This window comes from Natrix helvetica (assembly GCF_964273705.1).
Source record: "Natrix helvetica genome assembly, chromosome: 1".
Taxonomy (NCBI): domain Eukaryota; kingdom Metazoa; phylum Chordata; class Lepidosauria; order Squamata; family Natricidae; genus Natrix; species Natrix helvetica.
Genome location: NC_138548.1, coordinates 316,396,199 through 316,412,750, shown reverse-complemented (window position 1 = coordinate 316,412,750; position 16,552 = coordinate 316,396,199). Strand labels below are relative to the sequence as shown.

The window sequence follows — 16,552 nt, the reverse complement described above, 5'->3', positions numbered from 1 at the left end:
GGGCAAAGAACGACCCTACGAGCAAACCGGAAGTCACTTCCGGAGCCTTCAGGGCCTTCAAGAGGCTTCCCTGAAGGCTCCCAAGGACTAAAAACAGCCCTACAAGCAAACTGGAAGTGACTTCTTGTTTGCTCGTAGGGCCATTTTTAGTCCTCCGGAGCCTTCAGGGCCTTCAAGAGGCTTCCCTGAAGGCTCCCGAGGACTAAAAACAGCCCTACAAGCAAACTGGAAGTGACTTCTTGTTTGCTTGTAGGATCATTTTTCGTCCTCAGGAGCCTTCAGGGAAGCCTCTGGAAGGCCCCTGAAGGCTCTGGAGGGCTTAAACTGGCCCTACGAACAAACCGGAATTCCGTTCCCAAACTTCCACTTTGCCAGAACGGCTGGTTTTGTACACTCCGGAAGCTTCAGGAAAGCTCCTAAAGCCTCCAGAGGGCCCCCTGGGGGGTGCCGGGGGAGGCTGTTTTCACCCTCCCCAGGCTCCTATAAAGCATCAGGAGCCTAAGGAGGGTGAAAAATGGGTTTAAAAAAGGCTGAACTCAGCTTGCCAGTGCACGCATGCACGCTGGCCAGCTGATGGCAACACCTCGCATGCCCTGACAAATGGCTCCGCATGCCACCTGTGGCACGCGTGCCATAGGTTCGCCATCCCGGGCCTAGAACAAGTCTAAACATCGGCCATCAGCATGCGCAGATGATGATGAGAACAAAACTCCCTTCTACATAACTCCTCCAGTACCATACGATTCCCTTCCCAAATACCATGCCCCCACCCTCCCCGTTTCTATGGAAGCCAATAGCAAGCAAGCGAAGCAGAGGCTGACACAGTGTCACATTTTTGAAATGGGATAAAAGTTGTATTATGTGGGTTCATTGGCACAAATCTATGGGAGATTCAATTAAAAATTAAAAATGCTCCCGCAATGTAACACGTTTACAGGTCTTATTTACCTGTCATCTGATTTTCCTTCAAGGAAAAGAAAGGGGCAAACCTTGGTACAGCATCTTGCACCACTATTTTTTTTTAAAACAATCTGATTAAATAGTTCAGGTTGAGAAAGAGTAAGTTATCCCATGGAGTAAGGTTTTGAATCAAGTCTTCAGGGTCTAAAAAATAAAATTAGAGTGGTGCTGTGGACACTTCATATTGCCCATGTTGTTGAATGTCTGTGGAGATTCTTAGTCATCCAGGTCATGGTTGTCCCATAGCTGCTTTTGCAAAAGGCAACTGGACTTTGTGTTTCCTTTTTTTTTCCTTGAAGAGAACTGAAGAAGCTTCTTGAAACATCTTCAAAGGAAAACAAAGTCCCGTTGCCTTTTGAAAAATCACCTTTGGGGCAACAAAGTGGTTCGATATTTTATAATGTCACTCTCCCTCTTGTCTAATCTCCATCTTGTATACCCAACTTCATTTTTACCACCATCCCAATTAAAGTTGCCTTTTCCTATAGATGACAATTTACAAGGATCCCGAAACTGAAGACTTTGGGTTCAGTGTCTCTGATGGCTTGCTAGAAAAGGGTGTCTATGTGAATATGATCCGTCCAGGTGGGCCAGCTGACCAGTGTGGACTCAAGCCTTATGACAGAGTCCTCCAGGTAATCAATCACAATGAATGGGGGAAGAAAAAATGGTTTCTTAAAAAGTTAGATGTGTACGGTAAAGGTAAAGGTTCCCCTCACATATATGTGCTAGTCATTCCCGACTCCAGAGGGTGGTGTTCATCTCCGTTTCATAGCCAAAGAGCCAGCGCTGTCCGAAGATGTCTCTGTGGTCATGTGGCTAACACGACTAAACACCAAAGGTGCACAGAACACTGTTACCTTCCCACCAAAGGTGGTTCCTATTTTTCTACTTGCATTTTTACATGATTTTGAACTGCTAGATTGGCAGAAGTTGGGACAAATAACAGGAGCTCACTCTGTTACGCTGCACTAGGGATTCGAACCCCCGAACTGCTGACCTTTATGATTGACAAGTTCAGTGTCTTAGCCACTGAGCCACTTCATCCCTTGTTAGATGTGTATGCTCATCTAAAAGTCATTAGCTACCTGTGATTAATGAGAGATTTTACCTGAAACAGGCTTACCTTCCCTCTTTCTTCACCCTGTAATTTCACCCTCGGTAAGGCAGCTGTGTTTGTGTCACTCATTTAAAAGTATGTCTGTGTTCTTAAATCTGATCTTCTGTAGAGATTTTCAGTCACCCAGGTCATGGTTGTTCCAAAGGTGCTTTTTCAGGAGGCAACTGGACTTTCTTGTTTTTTCTTTTGAAGACGTTTCGCTTCTTATCAAAAAAGCTTCTTCAGCTCTGAAGAAGCTTCTTGGATGAGAAGCGAAACATCTTCAAAAGAAAAAAAAACAAGAAAATCCAGTTGCCTCCTGAAAAAGCACCATTGGGACAAATCTGGCCGTCAGTTCTAGAGTACTAGGATTCAGCTAAACCTTTGCTCCATAATTCTGTCCCTTCACCACCACCCCGTCATCATTCTGAGAAAAGCCAGAGTTATTTTTAATTTTTTTTTGCTCGTCATTGTCTTCTCCTCCGTCGTTTCTCCCAAAGGAGCCCAGTGCAATAAACAAAAAGAAAGAACAAGCAATCTTCAATAAAGGCAATTAGATAAACAAGCAACCATAAAAGCAAACGGAAATGGAAGTAGGCAATAAAAACATTCCAATTAAAACAAAATTCATGTTAAAAAGCAACAAATCTCTGTGATTTGTCTTGGGGGATGGAAGATTGGAAGGACAGATGGCTTTCCCTTCGGGCACAGAAGAAATTTAAAAAAACAGCTGGTGAAGGGAGTAGCAAAACAAGGTCATGATTGTAGCTAATTTCTTTTCCCCTCTGTCTTTGCCCCAAAGAAAACCTTTCCCTCACCTTGCTGTTTACCACAGGATGGAATTTGTTTTGAAACCAGCAAGAAGGGGAAAGCACATAAAGGGAGTAGCCAGCTTTCTTTTCTACACTTCTTGATTATCTCAAAAATGAGTTACTGGTAATCCTCGACTTATGACCACAATTGAGCCCAAAATTTATGTTGCTGAGACAATTGTTAAGTGAGTTTTGCCCCCTTTCTTGCTGCAGTTGTTAAATGAATCATGGCAGCTGTTAATAGCAATAGCACTTAGATTTATATACTGCTTCACAGTCCTCTCTAAGTGGGTTACAGAGTCGTCATATTGCCCCTAACAATCTGGGTCTTCATTTTACTGACTGTGGAAGGATGAAAGGCTGAGTCAATCTTGAGCTGGTGAGAATCGAACTGCTGGCAGTCGGCAGAGTTATCCTGCAATACTGCACTCTAACCACTGCGCTACCACGGCTCTAGTGACATGGTAGCTAAGTGAATGTTGTTTCCCCATTGACTTTGCTTGTCAGAAGGTCACAAAAGGGAATCACATGACCCTGGGATGCTGCATCCGGCACAAATGAGAACCAGTTGCCAAGCGTCTGAATGTTGATCATGTGATGATGGGGACGCTGCAATGGTCGCAAGTGTGAAAACAGTCATAAATGATGTGTATGCTCATCTAAAAGTCATTGGCTACCTGTGATTAATGAGATATTTTACCTGAAACAGGCTTACCTTCCCTCTTTCTTCACCCTGTGCTATTGTATCTTTGAATGGGCACTAAATGAACTGCTGTAAATCGAGGACTACCCTGATTGAAAAATTTGCTAGACAAGATGAAGGAGACCATTGTTGTTGTTGTTTTTCTGCCAGTTAGCCCCTCTCCTTTCTCTGACATCTTTTCCCTACCTGCAGGGGAAAAACATTTTCCATTATTATTTAGTCACTGGGAAGATAGGAAACCCTTTGTCCAGTACCCAGAAATTAAATTTTAAATTGGAAAGTATGTTGATTTTCAGCCTAAGACATGGTTCTTTAAAAGCCACTTCTGTCAACTTCTTGGTTTCCTTAGAAATCTGTTTATTATGAAACATTTAGTAGGAAACAAAAAATGCCATTATTTCCCTTTCAGAAATATTAGCGACAGGGAAAACCTCTTCCATTAGATGCATTTGGCTGTCTTATCTGCCTATCCTTATATCCATAGTGTCTCTACTGTTGTTCCTGAATCTAGGCCATGCCTGCTTCTTGCTGAAGGTCGTCTGTTTTCAGTCTCCCAAGACTCTTTTCTCTTTCTTTTATGCTTTACACACAAACACAGAAGTTCAGGAAACAAAATGGAACATAAGAAAACTTCCAGGAGTTACTCTATATGCAGAAGTGCTAATAGCTGGCTAGTGTAACCCATGGGCCACACAGTTGTCCTTCAGTGATGGGCTGCAAATTTTTTTACTACCAGTTCTGTGGGTGTGGCTTGGTGGGCGTGGCATGGCTTGGTGGGCGTGGCAGGGGAAGGATACTGTAAAATCTCAATTCCCACCCCACTCCAGGGAAAAGTTACTGCAAAATCCCCATTTCCTTCCAATCAGCTGGGACTCGGGAGGCAGGTGGGAGTGTGGCCAGTCAGAGGTGGTATTTACCAGTTCTCCGAACTACTAAAAATTTCCGCTACCGATTCTCCAGAACTGGTCAGAACCTGCTGAAGGACAACCTCTGTTGTTCTTGAAGCACATGTATACTTGAGACAAAATTTCCAGGCCTGCTCTTGAAATTCACTTTTAGAGAGAATTTAGGAAGAGATTCCCTCTTTAGAACCCCTCTCAAAAATCCAAATCTAACCACACTCCTTGCAGCGATGTCACAACATAACTAGCTGCAACCCCATAGCCCTGAAAGGCCTGCCATTTTTTAGAAGGGCATCCCCATCAAGTATATTAGGCCACCCTAATGAAGGGCAGCCACCCGCTGGCATGATGGGCCAGAGGATCTTTTCCCAACCCTGCTTAGATATTCCAAAGAGGGAAGGCCTCCAGCATACCTGCCTCTTAGGATGAGTACATTTGTTTCTCCGCCATTCCTCCTAAAATATTGGAAGAGGCAGTTGGTAGAGTTTCCCAAGGTCATGTGATTAAATTTTGGGAGCTTGGCAACCAGCATGTATGTACAATGGTTACAATGTCCCAGGGTCACATGATCACCACTTGCGACCTTCCCAGGTGATTTCTGACAAGCGAAGTCAATGAGGGAAGCCTAATTTTCTTCACAATCACGTGATCCACTTAACAGCCACAATGATTTGTTTAAGGACTGTGGCAAAAAGAAAATGTTGTAAAATCGAGTGCAACTCGCTTCACAACCACCTTGGTTAGCGATGGAAACTCCTGTCCCTATTGTGGTCATAAATCGAGGGCTACCTGTATGGGAGAGGCGACCTTGGCTGCCCGCAAGGTTATTTTGCAAAGAAGCAGTTGCTTCATTTTGTCCCCATCTCTTCATAGTTTCCTTCTTTTTCCTCTTCTCTCACCGTGGCTTTTCCATCCTTTTAGGTGAATTGCATCCGTACAAGGGACTTTGATTGCTCTCTGGCTGTTCCTCTGATATCCGAGGCAGGAAATAAGTTGGACCTTGTAATCAGCCGAAACCCCCTGGCTTTCATTGCCAATACTTGCCTACCGGAGCCAAGAAGCTTTACAGACCAGCAGTCGGTTGGAGGGGAGGTGAAGACAAGCGCACAGACACTCTGAAGGACGGCTAGGTTTGGCGGTTTGCTCTTCTCAAGGTTCTGTGGGAGCGAAGGAATTAATGGGTGTCTGTTGTGTGGTGTATGAGGGTTTTTTTTTTTTTTTTGGTTGTTGTTCATTTGTTTTCCTTTTGCACTCGTATTTATGCTTAATCTGCGTAATGTCAGTTGCTGTGAAGAGATGTTTCCTCTCCCCCAACCAATCACATTTTGAAGCCAACACAGCTTGGCTTTGAAGGTTCAAGCCCAGATGGAGTGAACGAGTCAGGGATGGAGCCAGTTGCTAACAGCAACACCCAGAATAATTCACCCACAGGAGAACACCCTTACTCATCATATGAGTGTTTCCAATGCATGGGTAATAAGAGCACAAGCTCTTCCCCAGTCTTTAAGGACTTGGATACACGGTGCTCTTTTTGTTTGTTTTGTTTAATCAAGTGAAGTACGTCTTAAAACAGATTCCCCCCCTTTTTTTGTGAAAGACATCCCTACACAACACTCCTTGAGCCCCTTCTCCAGCTCCCCTGCACATTCTCACAGATCACTATCAGGCGTCCCTTTGACACTAAGTGCACACTCTACTTTTGGATTTAATTTAAAAGGCAACCTGTTCATCAAGAAGTAGCTCTGACAAATACCTTCCCCACAATTTATTCTTTGGGAGATACCAGAAATACTTTCACCTTCAAAATCCTTCATAATTTATTCTTTGGGTGGTAGCAGAAAGATGTTTCACCTTTAAAATATTGTCCAGCTTAATTTTTTTTTTACTGAGTTTCTTACTCTCCATCCACCATTTCTTGAAAGCACTTATTGTATAGCATTGCACGGGGAACTTAAAGCCTCTTGGACCAGCCATTTATATTTGAGCACAGAGCCCCGAAATTGTTCCCAGTTATGTAGAGTTATGAGTGGGCAGCTGAACATAAATCACTTGCATCAACATCTTCTCCCCCTTAATGATCTGTGTAATGGTGGTGGTGGAAGGAACCTTGATTACTCCGTAGCATGAGACAGTGTCTCTAGATTGATATTGTACCTCCAAGTACATCCTCTGTGGATTGCACCAGTGCAATGTGTACATTTGTTTAATCCCACGATGATGCTTGACACTTTGTTGTAACCTATCAGTAGCAGCATCCCTGTCTTTTTCTACAATTACCTTTCCCCCTGTCCCTTCTATGACTTGTGAGCATGAAGCCTTCGTAAACCAGGACTTTGCATCAGCCTCCTGAGTCAAATCCTCTTGTAGCGCTGCTGTGTGTGATATTCACATTCTTTCAATTATCTGCCTACAGTTAACAATTTCAAAAGAAGCCATGATTTCTTCATTTCAAAAGGGGAAAATGCCAGGATTTGTGGTTTCTCCCTGGGCAGTCTACTAGTGGTTTCTGGAACCACTCTTTATTGTTCTTATTTAAGTTGACCTTTTTCTTGGGAATTTAGTTCATTGAATGGGGAAACTGGTTCCTCTCTTCCTTTCTAATAGTTTTAATTTTGATATCATTTTCTACTGTTTTGATTCATATTGATACCATGTTTTTTGTCAAGATTGGAAACACCCTTTAGATGAGTCCACTGATCCAAGGTGGTTTCTGGTCTGAACCAAACCCAAGCTGTGAGCATATATACCTTGTTTTGCTATTTCACAGCACTGCTCTCTCTCGCTCTCCGTGACTTTCTTACCAAGATGTGCATGAGTCTTATTGGGCTGTCTCTAGCTGTAGCCATTCTCTCTTCTCAAAGTATGAAATATCCCATACCATTGCTGCCATAATCTAGATAATGTGCCATAAAAGAAACAGAAAAAATATATTGATGGATGTGTGGAAAATGGGGGTTTTATATGCAATATTCTCATAATGGCAGAAGCTCCCTGTGGCTTCAATTAGGTTTTTAATGAAGACTTTTAATAAGGCTTTAAAAATGGTCCTTGTATCCCTTCCTATGCATTTTGAATGATATAAAAATGAAATGCATTAAATGTGTATTTTTTATCCATATATTAGAGTGTATTCCTGTACAAAGTATTTTTATATGCTAATTTTCTTATGTATCTATGAAAGCACAATATTCAAAGAATATTTTAGTCCTGTTTTGGACCTATTTGTAAATCTGTGTATTTAAATGGTATTACAATTCCTTAGATTTTTTTTAACTTAAATAAAGCAAAATAAATTATAATGTATGTTTTCTTCAGAAAGTTAATTTATCATTATGACCAATCTGAAGGGTTTACATCTGTTTCCACAAAGGTAGCTCCAGCTTTATGATCATTATGAGAGCCAAAGGATTTATAATATAAGCAAATGGAACAAGTACGATATCTTGCTTTACTGATAAGGCCTTTCCTCCAAGGAAGTATTTTTAAGATGGCAGCATTAGATATGTTCTACATTCTGCTGTTGACATTCTGGAAACATTTTGTCTCTTGCGCCCAACTTCACCATGGTGATGATTCTTACTTTGCTATATGACTTTACATTTACAAATAACTATAGAAATGTGTTTATTAAATCGCCGAACTCAAATTTGCTATTACGTCAATTTTACAGTAACTGTGAGGCTGACCGCAGACACTTGTACACTGAGTTCTTACTTCCAGTTAATGTTAAAAGTTATTGCTTCTAACGTACAGTCCTTTGTCTAACATCTTTGAGCCTTTTTTAGGCAGGTATGATTCAGAGGTCTGGCCCTTGGGTAGCCATCAAGTGCTACCTATTAAAGGCAGGGGAGGGCTCTCTTGGAGACTTATATAATGAAATTACCCTTTCCTGGAAATACCATGGCCTCCTTCATCTTGGATGAATTCTTACCTGTGTGGAAGGAATCCTAGCTGTTCTACTTATTATGGTCCTTCGGTTCACAATTTGATCTCCTTTGGACCTTGGTTGGTTAAAGCATTCAAGAGGATTTGCTCAAAATGTCTACTTGGTAACCATGGGTGTCTGGGAGACTCTATGTATGTATTTCCTGTCTTTATTATTTTTCACAAACAATTCAAGGCAGTGAGTTTTATCTACCTTCCTTCTCTGATTTGTCACACAACCACCACCTTATGAAGGAGTTGGGCTGAGACAGAATGGTTGGCCCAAGGTCACCCAGCTGGCTTTTATGGGCAAGATAGGACTAGAACTCACAGTCTTCTGGTTTTTAGCTTGGTGCCTTCACCACTAAACTAAACTGACTCTGATAAAATACTAGCCAATATATTTTGTCCATCTTGGAGGAGAGCCCTTAACCTTCTCCAATACATTTTTTATCTCCTTTGGAGAAAATGTCAAAATATTCCATGTAAGAATGACCCTGGACTATGTCCTTTCAAGGAAATTGAAACAATTTCACATGTCTTCTCGCAATGCCCTTTTTTAGAACACATAGCACAATGAATTAATTCCTCTTCTGAATCACAGTCATGCAAAAATCAGATGGGAACACTTTCTTTTCTCAATGTCAATTTTCACAAGTGCTGGTAAGAGAAAATTCATTTCATTTAGAGAAAATGGCTATTTATTTATTTACTTACCAGCTGTGCCATAGCCTCTGTAATAAATCAAACAGGTCCAGGTCAACATAATAAATTAGGCTAACACATAAAATACTGAATAAAAATTAAAGTTTGGAGGGAAAAAATGCCCACAAGAATGATTTGTTCACTTTATACATGAAAGATTTTTATTGTTTATTTGCAATGATTACAAACTCATCTTAGAAAAGCAAAATGACTTTAAAATATTGATACCCATTTCATTTATCTAAAAAGCAAAACGGATAAAACTGCAAAATACAAACATTTACTGTGTACACATACCAAAAAACACCTAATTTTCAGGGCTGAATACAAGCCAAATTTTTACTCCTATATAAATATTCCTTTTCTGGAACAAGGATGAGTTTTAAAACGTCTTTTTAAAAAAATTATTCTAAAAAATATTTTTAAAAAGAGGATAGGGTCCTCTTGATCCACATAGGTACTCATTAGTAATAAGTGTGGATTTACAGAATTAAAAATGCACACCAACATTTTCAGTAGAAATAAAGATGTCTGCCTTATTTTATAACCATAAAACCTCTGGAGTGGCATTCCTTTCATGATTGCAACAGCAGAACTACAGTAATGACACAAGAACGTTCTATTACAACAATGAATTTATCAGAGTACTGCACTGACAGGTTGAGGTCCGGTGGGGAGAGACATTAGTGAACAATCTCAGGCTACCATTTGGTTACTTACGATTCAACTCTCTCCATTCCTAGCAAATGTCATAGCCACTCAACGTGATGTGGCTACAATGTCACTGTCTGCCTGTTGCTGTGTAACGCCTGTTGCGAATCATTAGTGGGCCATTTGGGAGCTTGTTAGTCCTCTTTCTTCTCCCAAGACACCTTGTTAACTATGCAATCTAGTTCTCGCTCCCAAGAGAGCTTGTTAACTATGCAGTCTAGAACAGGATGTTCAGAAAGACAGCTATTTTAGTCCACTTGGCTTCTGAAATGACCAGGACTCGGCAAATGTGGGTTAGACATCTTCTGCATGTTCCCTGAGCCCAGCCACAAACTGTTAAGATTAGGGCTCTAGCCCTAAGCATAGTCACTAGAAAGGAAGTTCCACTGAACATGGTATGGCTTATTTGCAAGTACACGTTTAGAATGAGCCCGTAGATCTCTGGAACAAGTATTCTCTTTGGCCAAGCCTGCACAGTGTGTATTTTGAAATCTGCAAATGTCAACTTCTATTGTTTTTAGATAATGTATCATTTTCCTTTTGCCATATTTTTTGGTAGAAAAATACTGATTCTCTTCCAAAGATTTGGATCCAATTGTGTGAAGCTAAGCTTCTGATCTAATTCTACAGATAGAAATATACGTCTCAGAAGAATATTACGTTCATAAAGTGCATGGCCTTATTTTCTTTCCTAAAAAGAGCATGCCTCTTGCATTTTTTCTTTTCCCACCTCTCCTGCATAGCAGAATCAGAGTAGTTTAGCTTAAATGAAATTCAGGTTAGGCAGGCTGCTATTCCTTTTAAACAGGATACAAAACTGGACATGGGCAGAGGGAATATACTAATGCCGAGGATGGAACTGTAAGAAGGTTATGTGTGATTGTCTAAAATTACATTTTCTCTGCCAAGTGATTAGCATTAAGAGTGTAATCCTTTTTGGTAGACCACTATAGACCTGCAAAAGCTGTCCTTTAGGTTTTATCAAGATTACTTAATATGTATAAGACTTTGAATTCTCTCAGTGGCTATAGCAAAGGGCAAATTTAGTGGAGGATAGAGATTGATGACTTAACTATAGATATTTTGATCAAGAGTGTTGAATGGGCTCCTGATGTTCCTGATTTGCTTTCCAGCAAGGGAAAATACTTCATCTTAGGATAGATTAAAAAAACTTTTAAAAGTTGAGTTTCAATTTTGAATTGATTGCTATAAACATTCAATTACGTAAAAATTGTGCCTCTGGGGTGTTATGATTGTTTTTCAGTGGACAATCACTTTTGGTTCATTTTTTGCCTACATCTGTAGCAATTGTGCATATAAAGCGTTTATGGAGTAAGAGTGGCTGTGTTAACTAAAAAAAAAAAAAACACCTGGTCTTATACCCTCTTAGCTAAAACAATTTATGACCACTATTTTATCTATTTATTGATTAAGCCAGTCCACATCAAATGATTCTGGATAGCTGACTTGTCAGTCATAAATTTCAAAATGTTTCTAGTTTCTCTGAACTTTCCTTTTATAACACTAGTATTTACATGTTGTCTCAGAAGCAGGTTTCACTTATTGTCTTAGTACTTTACATCTGTGTAAATACAGGAAGATTTCATGAAAACAAAAGTAAAAAAAAATGAAGCCTGCCAGAATTTTAGGTTTTTCTGTATTAGAAACCATCTGTCCTCCAGTTCTTCCTCTTCTTGTCACATCTCTATTCTTGCTTCTATGGCCATTCAACAGTTAGTGACCAAATAATTTATTTCCACTAAGTTTTCAGCTGGGTTGATACTTATTCTGCCTAGTAAGTTTAGTTTCATTATAATCAAGTACAAATGTCTAAAAATATACTGTGAAATGTGAATTAGTTATGCAATTATTTAACCATACCTTCCATTAGTGCTATAGTTACTTATGAGAATGTTGACAGCTTGAAAGATTGGACTAAGAGAAGGAAACATTTCCAGACATCTAAAGAGCTTGCCTTGGTTGGAAACAAGCCTTTTGAAATGGCTGGTTACAAACACAGGTATGTCCAACTGTTTTGACTAGCAAATGCCCATTTAACGCTGCTATAACCTTTTGTTTTAACCTTACACACATTTAGAGCAGTTTAGAAAACAAGCCATACATCCATGACAATGAAAGGTTGCACTCTAATGTTCCTCCCAGTCCCCACCCCTTTTTGGGGGGAAATACAATGATTTCTTTGAATAAACATTAAGAATATCCCCACCCACCCCATATCCAAACCAGTTCACCCACAAGTTAGTCACAATACTGAATATTTAACTTCTTCATTACAAAGAATGGATAAAATAGGCCACACAATTCTACAAAGTGAATTTAAAAAAAATCAATCTTTTTGCAGTCATAAATAAGTAGAAAATACAAACGATTAATAGTTTTCCCTGCCCCACCCCCTCCCATCCATTGGCCTAATTTGGCAGAATCTATTCTTAACATTCAGATATAACACATTCTATTATTCACAAGTTTTGCTATGTGAAAATATGATCCTTGAAACAAAAAAATGAAGGTTGATGGGCTGATGACAAAAATTTGATTAACTTTTTTTTTCTTGTAAGAGTCCTTCATGACTTCAGGTCATGACTAGAAAACCTGTTTACTTTTTGAGTTGGAAAGAACTGGTTCTGATTGTAGAGTGTAACCTTGAAATGGGTGCGGTACTACTCTTCTTAGATGGAAGTCTACTGTGTGGGACTGATTCTCTGGTTTGTTCTTGAAAAACATCATCTCGTGCTATGTGCTTTAGGGTATTCCCTTGGTTGATATATCTGCTTTTGGTTCAGTGGCTGTTCTTGAAACTAGCAAAATATTGCACTATCTTTCATGTAAAATGCACCAGGGAAGTCAAAGTGAACGAACTGTTAAGACTTGCCTTCATCCTAATTTCTTGCTGCTGCAGTCCAATCTGGAATGCAATAGGGTTTGCAATACCAATGCCCTGCCATCTTTGGTTTTGCAGGATTAGAAAATGAAGCCAAACAGTAGCCTTTCTCTTGGCTTCCTTCTTCTGTAACTAACCTTTTTACTGGCCATTTTTCAGTATAGTACGAAGATAAACATTTCCAAAGGATTTGTACTCTGGAAGTGTTTACTTATCAGCTCTTGGTAACAAGAAAGCAAAGTGTTCTGTTCATGGCCACCTGCATATACTGCAAGCTCTGTTCCCTCAAATAAAATAAATCACAGACTCCATCCACAAACAAATATTGGCTAAACAAGACACCTGAAATAACTGTTTTGGTCCTTTATTTACAGTTCTTTTATTTATATATATATATATATATATAACTAACATAACAATTATGTGCATAATGCATATGCAGTGGCCATAGAGAGCATAAGACACAAACTGTTTCTTAATTTCTTTCTTTTTCTTAAAGCATATAGGAATGTTTTCAAATACTGGCTAAGTTCCAGTTTCAACTACAGTATCTTGATCGACAGACAATTACAAAGGAAAGGGGTTTTGCTATTTTTGGCTCACAACCCTGCTCAAATTGTGTTTACTACCAATATAAAGCTTAAAGGGGGCACCCTTCCCCCGAGATCAATGCCCATATGGAAAAGGATTGAGCCACTACTCAATGAAGATTGAAAACAAAATGTAAGCTTTGCAGGATTGCAGGATGGGTGACTTTTCCAGAGGCAAATCCTCATTTTGGGAAAAGTGGGGGGCTTAACTTACCAATACAATTCCCATTGAGTATTTTATGCCTTGTTCAGTCTAAAATAAATTTGTAGCTTACTTGAACTCCTTGCGTTTTCTTGGATCAATGGATATAAATGATGACAGTTTAAGCCTGCGAATATCAGTCTACTTTTTCTGAACTGCACTCCTGTGCTCGCTTGTTTCAGCATCTTCATCAATAGGTTCTAGTGGATGTATTTGTGCATCTGTACTCAACGCTATGCAACTTAGCTGACTGCTACGATACACGCCCAATACTCCTTTTTTCGCTCTAACAAAGATAAAGTTTGGCAAATTTGTGACTTTAAATATGGTTTGCAGCATCTTTGTAAATGTACCATTATATAATGAGTTTTACAACACTAACCTAACTTTCTAACAAAATCCAAGTCCAAACGACTTATTTCTCAGGTGCAGACTACAAGAATGGGCCAATTTTTATATTCTTTAATTACATGATTACGCTATCATATTTATACTCCTGTCTAAGACTGAGATAACAATAGGTGACAGATTCAGCCTTACCAGTATTTTACATCAACTCTTAAGATAATCTCTCTAAATCTATGAGAAACTCAACAGTACTCTGTATTTAAGTCTGCATAGAAACTGTCCTTGTTACTGAATGTAGAATCAAGATGGAAGAAATAATCTCCTCTACCCCAAAAAGATTATCAGTTAAAATGCCTTCCCAGCAAGAATGATTCTGCCACCTTCTTAGAGCCTGTTCACAAGCTGCTCAATTATTCCCCTGGTTCCAAGCCCAGCTTATATTTATTTATTTATCAAATTTACATGGCCATCCATCTTACCCCCCCCCCCCCAAATGACTTTGGGTGGCATACAATTGCAGCTACAGTATTGCAGCTTCCAATTATCACATATATTCCCACATGGCTCACTCACATAACATAAAAACATGTACTCTTTCTTTAATTCTTCCTGTCTCTACCAGAAGAAGATAGTGCCACACCTTAAAAACCAGTTTCTAAAATGCCAGAGCTTTTTTTTTTTTGGTTAAAAAAAGTCCAAAATAAAATTTTGCAATACCCTGTTCCCAACCATATCAACACCCAGAGAAACCTAAAACTTTTATATGTGCACGTGTATGCATACATATCAGCACAATCTTACATATGTCTACCCAGACGTAAGTCCCATTATGTTCATTGAGGCATATTTGCATGATAGTATGCATAGGATTGCGCCTGGGTATATTGTTGGCAAGAAAAATCAACTAAAAATGGTAAAGTAGCCGTATGAATAAAAGTTAGTTAGATATGCTGTGTGGAAAACAGAAGATAAATTCCTGCAGTGTGCCTAATTTGATATGAAAGCTCTGTTTCTAAATAGAGCAGGACAGCCATCTGCTGTGATTAACTTTACAAAATATTAAAAAATAAAAACCAAACACACACAAAATTACTTTTCTCTATGAGAAATAAAAATAACCCTAGTGCAAATATAAAGCTCTGTAAACCTGGTCCTATGAAAGATTCTATGGTTAGTAAACAGCAGTTTTAAAGCAGGTGTCCTCCTCTCATAGAGAGAGCTCACATTGTTGTCTCCACGATGACATGACTTGGCTTGATCAGTTCTCCGTTGGCCAGGCCAGGAGGGCCGAACGTGGCAGCAACCTCTGTATCTTTGTCCCACCGCGTGATCTCACGAGGAGCAGCCATTGTCTTCACCCTCTGGGGAGAAATGTGTACATGGAAATGAAGAAACTTCCAGACAAATTTATGGAGGCTAAGCCTATATTAAATATTCAGAAGGTTAGCTATTTTGGATTCAATAGGAAGAGGTACTTAGGAATATAGCAAAGTTTAAATGTGGTAATTATTGGCTGTTGCTTTTTCCAAATTCACACTGCCATGAAAAAGACATGGCTGCTTTAGTAAGCTGCATATGGATGTTCCCTTCCAAAAAGTACTCTACATATTATTAAACATGACAGCTATTTACCATGAAATAGAATAAGAGAAGTTGTTATCTTTCCTTGCAAGCCAAGAAATACCATTTTAATTTGGTTAAAGTAACTATTTTAACATTGTTCTCTTTATGAATTTCCAATTGACTGGCTATCAATTGGGGAAATAGAGCAAGAGGTTGGATAAGGAGTTTTCCTTACTTTATAATCACACACTTCAATTAGCAGAAGGATTTTGATTCACATGCTTAATTAAGTGTGAATCAAGTGTGACCACTATCAAACAATTTATTTATAGATGGATTGGATATGGTTTGAGCCCAAAGGCCATTGTCTACAAGATAACCCCTTTCCAGGCTGGGATGAGAAAACTGATTTTATCATTAGGAAACTGTACAGTGTGTAAAAAGGGGAGACCAATTAGAAAAGTAATGCAAGGAAGGTTATTAAATTTCCACTAGGTGGCTCCCAAACTCAATATTGTAGCTAATGAAGTTAGCTTCTTCCACTCGGTGCGTGATACAAATGAAATGTGCAACTTTTATGGAGTGTGCATGAGGGGAGATGTGCTGACCTTTGAAATCTTTTTGAAATCTACTGTCAAAATTTATCCTAAATTTTCTGTGACTCCATGGCTAGCTCCTATATAAATGAGTCAGTCTAGTATGGTGGTTTAAGGCCTCCAGGCTAGAAACTGGAAGTCTGTGAATTCCAGTCAGTCCTAGGTGTGAAACTGGCTAGGTGACTTTGGATCATTCCCTCTTTCTCGGCCAAGGGCAAGTCACTTTTGAAGAAAATGTTGTCGAGGAAACTCATGATTTGTTCAGGAAGTTGAAAGGATACAAATTGACTTCAGAACATACAAAGCAAATAAATGATTAGCTTCTATGTAACTGTATATTCTCTCTATATATTTTTTGCACATTGATTTTATGACACTATATACTTATTTCTGTAATGTTCTTTATATGAGAAAATATAGTGCAAAAGTCAAGCATTGATTTATTGGATAAAGTTCTATACCACGGTCCTGCCTTGCTATGGTTTCCAAAAAATAATAGACATTACCTCACTGTAGGACAAAGATGCTATCAAGA

General features: G+C 39.3%; 2 protein-coding genes across 18 annotated transcripts in view; one reads left to right on the top strand and one right to left on the bottom strand.

Moving 5' to 3' along the window:
• GRIP2 (glutamate receptor interacting protein 2) overlaps positions 1-7,759 on the top strand; it is a 539,887-nt gene extending 532,128 nt beyond the window's left edge. For all 13 annotated transcript variants that reach the window (XM_081950499.1, XM_081950498.1, XM_081950493.1 and 10 more), the window contains exons 23-24: positions 1,449-1,595; positions 5,398-7,759. In XM_081950499.1, the coding sequence (XP_081806625.1) occupies positions 1,449-1,595; positions 5,398-5,595 (345 nt within the window). In that variant the 3' untranslated portion in view covers positions 5,596-7,759. The remainder of the gene's footprint in view (positions 1-1,448; positions 1,596-5,397) is intronic.
• Positions 7,760-9,239: 1,480 nt separating this feature from the next.
• The window catches only part of SLC6A6 (solute carrier family 6 member 6), a 60,717-nt gene continuing 53,404 nt past the window's right edge, over positions 9,240-16,552 (bottom strand). For all 5 annotated transcript variants that reach the window (XM_081934482.1, XM_081934479.1, XM_081934481.1 and 2 more), the window contains one exon: positions 9,240-15,219. In XM_081934482.1, the coding sequence (XP_081790608.1) occupies positions 15,079-15,219 (141 nt within the window). In that variant the 3' untranslated portion in view covers positions 9,240-15,078. The remainder of the gene's footprint in view (positions 15,220-16,552) is intronic.